General features: G+C 32.1%; 1 protein-coding gene across 2 annotated transcripts; it reads left to right on the forward strand.

The window, feature by feature from the left end:
- The first annotated feature begins 5,754 nt into the window (after positions 1-5,754).
- On the forward strand, positions 5,755-8,932 carry KLCR2 (Tetratricopeptide repeat (TPR)-like superfamily protein). 2 transcript variants are annotated; one of them, XM_089767055.1, is made up of 3 exons: positions 5,755-5,908; positions 6,274-8,277; positions 8,414-8,932. In XM_089767055.1, exons 2-3 carry the CDS (start codon positions 6,278-6,280, stop codon positions 8,625-8,627), a joined length of 2,214 nt encoding a protein of 737 aa, XP_089623181.1. In that variant the 5' UTR covers positions 5,755-5,908; positions 6,274-6,277; the 3' UTR covers positions 8,628-8,932. The 2 variants fall into 2 exon arrangements, with proteins under 2 accessions (XP_089623181.1, XP_022740536.2); XM_022884801.2 differs by having other exon boundaries at positions 5,781-5,908; positions 6,271-8,277; positions 8,414-8,931.

Below are 8,932 nucleotides of genomic sequence, written 5' to 3' on the forward strand. Positions count from 1 at the left end.
ATTTATTGTTTTACCTTAGGAGAAAGACCTGAGGAAGAAGATGGGGTACGAGAGGGTATTTATATCGGTTAAGGAAGAAATTTTGAGTCCCACTTAAGCCTAAGGATGATTCCTTGAGAAAATTAGTTGAATTTTGAAGCTTCTATATCTCTACACTAGAACATTCGCAGTAATCTAGATGCTTCGAGGCCCACGGATCAACTAGAATATTTCCTTCACTATCTCCTCCATATCCTTCACTTTTTATGTGCAGATAAATATGTGTATACGCGTATGCATGTATGCATGATTAACTTTATTTATGCCTGTAACAACTTGACAACTTTTTTATAGTATCAATCAATCAGCCCTACACCTTTGGTCATCTGTTGAAATTGAATTCCTTCTTAATAGAAGGGTTTCTTTTAGCATTTTACACTTAAAGTTGGTGCAAGGTAATGAAAACAAGCTATTTTGTTCATTTATCTTTTAGGAAGTCATGTTTTGTTCTTTTTGATTGTTTACTTTCAATTTTATAAGTTATATATATATATATATATGTTATGAAATTTAATTCAATTTATTCATATAATTATTTTTAAAAATGACAATCAATGAATCAAAAATTCAAATCTCACTGCTTCGCTCTCATCTTCTCATGGCTCACTTTTTCCCATAGGATTTGGTCAAAGATTGCGCTGCTCCCATTTGTTTTCTTTCTTTCATGAACATAAGAACTTCGTTCACAAAACTTCCCCATTTGCATGGGAAAGAAAAAGGGCTAAGCCAAGTTGGCTGACATGACAAAAAACTAGGTCAAGCTAATATGGGCTAAGAGACACCTGATCATGTTCATCAAGTTCAATGTCCTTTTACTTTCGGCAAAAGCAGATAAAGTCTTTTTCAAGCTGGTTAATGCCATGGCTGATCTGTCAATTTTTCTTGCATAGGGCAAACAAAACCAAGTTGGCTGACATGATAAAATATTGGTCTGCAAAATCAAATAGGTAAACATGACTCAACTTCATAGTTTATCAAGCTTAAGCTCCTTCACTTTTGGCAATTATTCAAGCACAAGAACTGAAAAAGGTTTGACTTCAAGAAAAAGAAAACACATGGAGGAATGTCAGCACAACTTTTGACTGTAAAGGGACCCTAGAAGACATTCCTTCAATGGTGCTTTTTGTATAAGATACCCAGAAGAAATGTTTTTAACGAGTCAACGAGTACTTTTTTTTTTTCTTTGTGCAGATTCTGGTTCATGTACAAACCATGCATATGGTTCACCACTCCCATAAACGTCTCAACTTCGTAAGTCAAGACAAGAACACTAGAGAGCTGTGATTGTCCTTCATTTTGACAACGACATATATAACTAGCTACCTTTTCTCTATCACAGCTTGGCATTTGACACTGTCATATAGTTTTTGTACGATTAATCTTTCCAAATTACATGTAAATGTAATTAATCTGATTCCTGTTAACATTTTATACATGGGAATGGCCTCATGTCAACATCCCTTACCATCGGATCAATATTCTCTTGCTATGAAATCAGAGTAGCTTTTGCATTAATTCCTATGGAGGTTTTTGAATCACTTACATGCATGTTGGACTCTACTTTTGGTCTGCTATTAAAACAGGACAGCTTTTCATGTCTTCACCTATTGCCAAAGTTTGGCTCTCATCATACACTTTGCTGGCTCATGGCTTGGGATCATATCTCTTCTGGTAAGACCTTCTAAAATCAATATTTGTTGGTGCATAGTCTTTAAAATCATTTTACCAAATAATGCTTAGATATGGATACCCCTCACTGTTTTACCAAAATAATCTACTAACTAAGATAGCATCATGCATCCCATCATGCATCCCATAATAGATTATAGGGTAAACTTCACGTACACCTTTTATGATTTGTGACTTTTTCACTTATAATTCGTATAAAATTTTTTTTCACTTATAATCATATAATTCATTTTCATTACCAAAAGAGATACCGTATTAAAAAATAAAAGTGAGTAATTTTGTAATTTTACTAAACTATACTTGATCTTTAATGTTGTTATTCCTTTTTTAGAATGAAAGTGAAACACAAGATTAAAAACAAAAAAAATTTACACAAAAAATGTAGGTAAGAAAGTCGCAAATTACAGGAGATATAAATAAAATTTTCTATAGATTATATATATGATGATTTTTTTTTCTTTTTGGACTAGAATATATATGGTGAAAATGAGACTACTTTTGTAGAAAAAAGGGAAGTTCTATTTTTAACTATCAAAAACAGCTGGCCACCACCATGGAAGTAATGTGACTGAGGGCCATTACCTTCGTGGCCAAACTTTTTGGTGATATGAACCACATAGTCATCCTCTTGATTTACAGTGAACCAATAAAACCCAAATTGAAAAGAGAGAAAAAGATATTAGAATCTTTCAAAAGGATTGGCCAAGAAAACAATCTTTCAAAATGGTTAATAATTAAAAAAAAAAAAAAAAAAAGACTGCCCCTACGAACCTAACAATGATGGGAGGGGATGGGATCCTTTCCCTCTATCTATTATTAACATAAAACATTCCATCTCACCTCCAATTCATCCATTCCCTCACTTTGACAAGAAATCTACTTTAAGTAATTGGTAATTTAAACTATTCTAACCTTTAATATTAAGAAAAATGAGAATTTTTTTATGATATTTATATATATATGTCAAGGAAGAGAAATGGAGATGATTATGTACACGTGATATACATACTTAAAGGGAAAATGGTTGGATATATATAAATTATTGTTGTATTATTGCTTTATAAAATAACAATGAGATTGTGAATAATTACGTGATTTATTGATAAAATGTTGAATTTTTAATTCTAATTACTAGAAATTAAACCTTATGGCCTCTCTAAGGTGTGATTAATAGGGTTCAATCCCTAAAAATCTTAAATATAAAAGTAATAAGTCTAATTTTTCTTTATTGTTAATCTTATTAATTTGTAAATAAAGCCCACACTAGAGAAAAGAATGGATTTTGTTTTGGGAAACAGAAGGTCCAACTAGAAAATCAGTCTTCTATCAAAATAAATAAAAGTTATCACTTTATACCAAAAAAATAAATTAAATAAAGTTATCACTAAATTAATGTCTTCATTGTTTTATAATTAAAAAGGTTTTTTTTATATATATTTGAGATTGTAGAATTTAAATCTCAATAAGGAAAATGAAAAATCCAACGCTCTATCAACAAATAACATCATAAAAAATTATTCTAACTACATGAATTTTAAAAAAAATTTTAATTTTCAAAGTAAATAAAAATTATGTTACAATAAGTTAATAACGAGCTTTATCTATAAGGAATTGGCATGATTAGATATATGAAATATGAAGTGACGGCTTAACAAATTACATCAGATTTGCATCAACAATATTCAACAAGTGGTTTTCTTATTTCATAACTGCCTAAAACCTTAACATCTCCAAAGAACAAAACCTGTCCATTCTAACCTTAAAGAGAAGCTTTTAGTTTGCATTTTTGTTTATTTCTGTTTATATATAATCCCTTGGGGAAGTATTTTTATATATCAAATTATAAATTAATAATTAATCAATTAATCAAACCAGTGAAAAGATCATACATGAATTATTGAACAAAATGCTCGATGTTCATTATTTAAATTTTAATTATTTATATATATATATTAAACATTTAAATTAAAACACGCGTGACTCAATTTGATGATTTGTGCAATCAATCAAATTAAACTATCTGTAAATGATAAATTTATATACTTTCTTCCCCAACATGTAGCCAACAAAATGAAACTTCATTTGCATCAACCAAGGAACTTATAATTAAGTCAAAGAAACTTTTATAAAGGGTAGGCACCAAGGCACATATATATATATATATATATATATATATATATGTAAAAAGGGTAGGTGTTGTTATTCCATCTATCCTTTTTATTGTAGTTGAGATTTGAGTATCAGGTGATTAGGGTTTGCCACCATCATTTTCATATTTATTTTCATTTCATTTTATAAATAAAATATTGGCATCAGCTGTCAACGTTGTTTGCCGTTGAGAGGAGGTAATTTCTTAAATCGTTGGTGACATTCACCTATCTCTTTTGTAAAAAAAATATATATATATATATATTTAATCGGTGTATATTTTTTAAATCATTATTATTAGCTAATCATGGTGATGGCTAATAGTGCTAATCCAGATTAGCTAATCATTGGACAGGAATCTGTTAAAGTTTAATAAAAATATCCCAAAACCCATAATCACATACATATATATATATATATATATGCATAATTTAACTAATAAAATTTTGTTCAATTTTATTTGACTATGACATAAATTTAAAATAAAAAACCCATCTTTGTTAAGATTGAAATGAGCTGAAAGAAGAAACAAAAATGTTAGCCCTAATGGTCTTACCATGTTAACCAGGTCAAATTTAGAAAGGAAATTCAATATTTTTTAAAAAACTTTAAGTTTTAAATTTTGGGTTTGATGATATTTAATTATTTTAATTAATATCTATAAACATTCATTAACTAAACTCTCTCTCTCTCTCTCTCTATTTCTATATAAGTTGAACAAGAAAAAGAATTATAATTTTAAAAGATGATATCTAATAATTTTAAATTTTACATTTTAAAATGTGTAATTTTTTATTTTTATATTACATTTTTTTAAATAAACTAATTAGTGAACTAGCTACCTAGTTTTGATTTTCTTTTTTTAATTAGAGCTATGATTTAATTTTATAGTGATTTTCTAAAGTAGATTTGCTATTAAAATTGTTTGCATGTTAAAAAAACAATTAAACTTTATTGTTTCTATTTGCAAATGTAAATTATATACTAACTTCTTTATGGTTAAATTGAAAAAAAAATTTGGTAACTGTATAAAATTATTCAATAAAAAACTATTCATTTACAATATTATTTTCAATAAAACAAAATAACATATATTAGTTTAATAAATTGCCTTAAATTAATGTTTTATTTTTCCTTTTTGTCCTTTTTAACGAAATTTATAAATTAGAATAAAATATATCCATTTTGGGATGATGTGGGGACAGCCAATTTTTGGGGCCACCATTATTGGGCTAGGCTAGGACCACCAAAGGGATTATAACAACACAGCTGTCACCAATAAACAGCAAGAATGAAGCTGTAAGTGGTCCACGTGGTGTCCACAACAGTTTAAAGCTGCAATCATATCCCTGCACGTGTCAGAAAGAAAACAACCTTTCACAGCTCCAATATTACAGCCCTGTCTCCACACCTTATCCCAAACCTTTCCCCGTTAAGCCGCTAATCGCACCTATTTTCAGCTGTCTCTCGGTCAGCAAATTATGTTTCCGAACGGTCCAATAAAAATAAATTAATTCGTATTTAATTTATAAAATATTATTTATTTATTTAAAATTTAATAACTTTATTTTATAAAAATATTTTATAAATATAATATTAATTATATATATCATAATAATTTTTCGTAATATTTTAATGCGAGAATAGATATTATAAAAAACTAAAAATTAATTAAAAATAAAATTGACAGTTGCGGTTAGAAAAAAATTTTAAAAGTGGGAGAAAAGTCACCTTCTGAAATTGCTTCAAAGCTAAATAAATTATATGAATTAATCTCAATTATTTATTATATTTTTTCCATTTTGCCCCTTTCTTTTTGTCAAAATACCCCATTTCTCCTTGTCCTTCTATACTTAAAAAGTATACATATGTTTATATAAGCCAACAGATTTATAGAAATACATGACACCAGTAGCCCATTTCTTCTTCTTCTTCTGCCTATAACACTCATAGAAAACATCAGCTTCAAAAACTTTGGATTTTTTTTAATATAAAAATTTTGGGATTTCTTCATTAAACAGAACTAAATAAGGTATGTTTTTTTTTGGTTTAATGGTGTAATTGTGGGATATTGATCATTGAATTTTGTTTTTTTTTTTTTCTTTTGTTAGCTAAATTTAGTGAATATTGGAGAATTTTAGAGCTATCTTTGACTTATACAATGGATTGGATGAGTCACTTTGGCTACCATTTTTTTGATGCTATGGAAGAATTTGACAATGAATACGGAAATTTTCTTGCGCTTTTTTTGATGATGAAAATGGAACTCAGTTATGTTTAATCATGAGAGATTTTCCTGACCTTTTAGCCATATTTGGCTTATTGTTTCTTTTCATTTTCTCTGTTTTGATTCATTATTGGTTTACTTTTGAAGTCTGCATTTGTTTTTTTCAGCAGTCCAATGCCTGGATTAGCTATGGATGCAATGAATGGAGAAACCGGAGTTGAAGAACCTAACAATGGATTCTACACTCCCTATAAGGATAGTTTTATTCAAGAAAGGTCTCCAAGAAGTGCATCAAGTCCACAGAGTCAGCACAGTGGTTCCATTGATTTAGCCATTGATGGGGTGATGGAAACCTCCATTGAGCAGCTTTATCACAATGTGTGTGAGATGCAAAGCTCTGATCAATCTCCATCAGTGACTAGTTATGGATCATATGGTGAGGAATCAAGGATTGATTCAGAATTGCGCCATCTTGTTGGAGATTTTAGTGTTGTTGAAGTAACAAAGGAGGTGGTAGAGGAGAAGAAAGAAGAAGGCAGTGTTGTTGGTGACTTGACCCCTAAGAAAGAAAATGTGTCTACTGACAAAAAGCCTGTGAAGAAGAAGAACAACAACAAGAACCAAGCTCAAGGTGTTAAGCATCGTTCGCGACTGCAATTGTATTCTGAAGCATCAGCAAAATCAAGTCCAAAGAGCAAATCTTCTCAAGAGAAAACTCTAGTTGAAAGGCGGTATGAAAAGAATGCAAGAAAACTAAATGCAGCTTCCCCTTTGGGGAAACATAGGAATTTTGCTTTACTTGGTGAAAAGTTTCGGAATGGAACTGAGGATTCTCTAGAGGCAGGGTTGGAGAATCCAGACCTTGGACCATTTCTGCTCAAACAGACAAGGGATATGATGTCTTCTGGTGAAAATCCTCAGAAAGCCCTTGAATTGGCTCTTCGAGCAACGAAATCATTTGAGAAATGTGCAGATGGCAAACCAAGTCTACAGCTAGTCATGTCTTTGCATGTTCTGGCAGCATTGTACTGCAACTTAGGCCAATACAATGAAGCAATTCCTGTTCTTGAACGCTCAATTGAAATTCCGGTGATTGAGGATGGCCAAACTCATGCACTTGCTAAATTTGCTGGATGCATGCAATTGGGTGATACTTATGCAATGTTGGGTCAAATTGAGAATTCAATATTGTGTTATACAGCTGGTTTGGAGATTCAAAGACAAGTTTTGGGAGAAACTGATCTTCGAGTTGGTGAGACATGTCGATATGTGGCTGAAGCACATGTTCAAGCACTACAATTTGATGAGGCTGAGAAGCTTTGTCAAATGGCTCTTGACATCCACAGGGAGAATGGTGCTCCTGCTTCTATTGAAGAAGCTGCTGACAGGAGACTCATGGGACTCATCTGTGACTCCAAAGGAGATTATGAATCAGCTCTTGAACATTATGTTTTAGCTAGCATGGCCATGGCAGCCCATGGCCATGAAGTGGACGTCGCTTCAATTGATTGTAGCATCGGAGATGCATATTTATCATTGGCTCGGTTTGATGAGGCAGTTTTTGCCTACCAAAAAGCGCTCACAGTTTTTAAGTCTGCTAAAGGAGAAAACCATCCAAAAGCTGCTTCAGTTTTCGTTCGTTTGGCTGATTTGTGCAATAAGGTAGGAAAACTAAGGGATTCCAGAACTTATTGCGAAAATGCACTTCGGATTTATGGAAAGCCAAATCCAGGAATCCCCTCAGAAGAGATTGCCAGTGGTCTCATTGATATTGCTGCCATATATCAATCTATGAATGAATTGGATCAGGCACTCAAACAACTTAAGAAAGCTTTAAGCATGTTTGGAGAAGCCCCAGGTCAACACAGCACAGTTGCAGGCATTGAGGCACAAATGGGAGTCATGTATTACATGATGGGGAGCTATGCTGACTCCTACAACACCTTCAAAAGTGCCATTTCAAAGTTTCGAGCTAGTGGAGAGAAGAAATCTGCCCTGTTTGGAATTGCTCTGAATCAAATGGGGCTTGCCTGTGTACAGCGATATGCGATAAATGAGGCAGCTGATCTGTTTGAAGAAGCAAGAAGCATTTTGGAGAAGGAATATGGTCCTTATCACCCTGATACATTGGCGGTCTATAGCAATCTGGCTGGTACCTATGATGCAATGGGAAGGTACTATCATTATTCTTCTTTTCCTTAAATTCTAGCAAAGTTATCTAATTGATTAATCTGTTACCTGAACCAAGTATTGAACTATCTTTACTTTTAGTCAGTGGTTCTCATGTTCTTGAAGTTCTATGTTTCACAGGTTGGATGATGCCATTGAGATTTTGGATTATGTTGTTGACATGAGAGAGGAGAAGCTTGGAACAGCAAATCCTGATGTCATTGATGAGAAACGAAGGTTGGGTGAGTTATTGAAGGAAGCAGGCAGGGTCAGGAGCCGAAAATCAAGATCACTAGTGGCACTCCTTGACACCAGCACTCAGATAATAAAAAATGATGGGATTAAGGTATCATAATGCTGTTGATGTTAATATGGTCATTTGTAATTTAAGGTGGAAGAAGGTTAGGTGGTTGGTTTATCAGATTCACTGTCAGGAGATTGGGGACCAAAAATAACAGTAACACAGATATAAAAACCTGGTTTTAACAGTTGTCTTGAGGGGTCAAAAGAAAATTGCATGGTTCATTGATTATGGATTGTTGATATTCCTTTGTAAAATTCTTATTTGTATGTTTCAAATTTGTTTAAATAAAGAAAAGAAATGGTGGCATTTTGTTTTCTCATACTGGTGCACCAAACTATCCACCTTTGATCCCTCCA

Source organism: Durio zibethinus, chromosome 10 (genome assembly GCF_047325235.1).
Source record: "Durio zibethinus cultivar Kanyao isolate XHJ-2024 chromosome 10, ASM4732523v1, whole genome shotgun sequence".
NCBI classification, from domain to species: domain Eukaryota; kingdom Viridiplantae; phylum Streptophyta; class Magnoliopsida; order Malvales; family Malvaceae; genus Durio; species Durio zibethinus.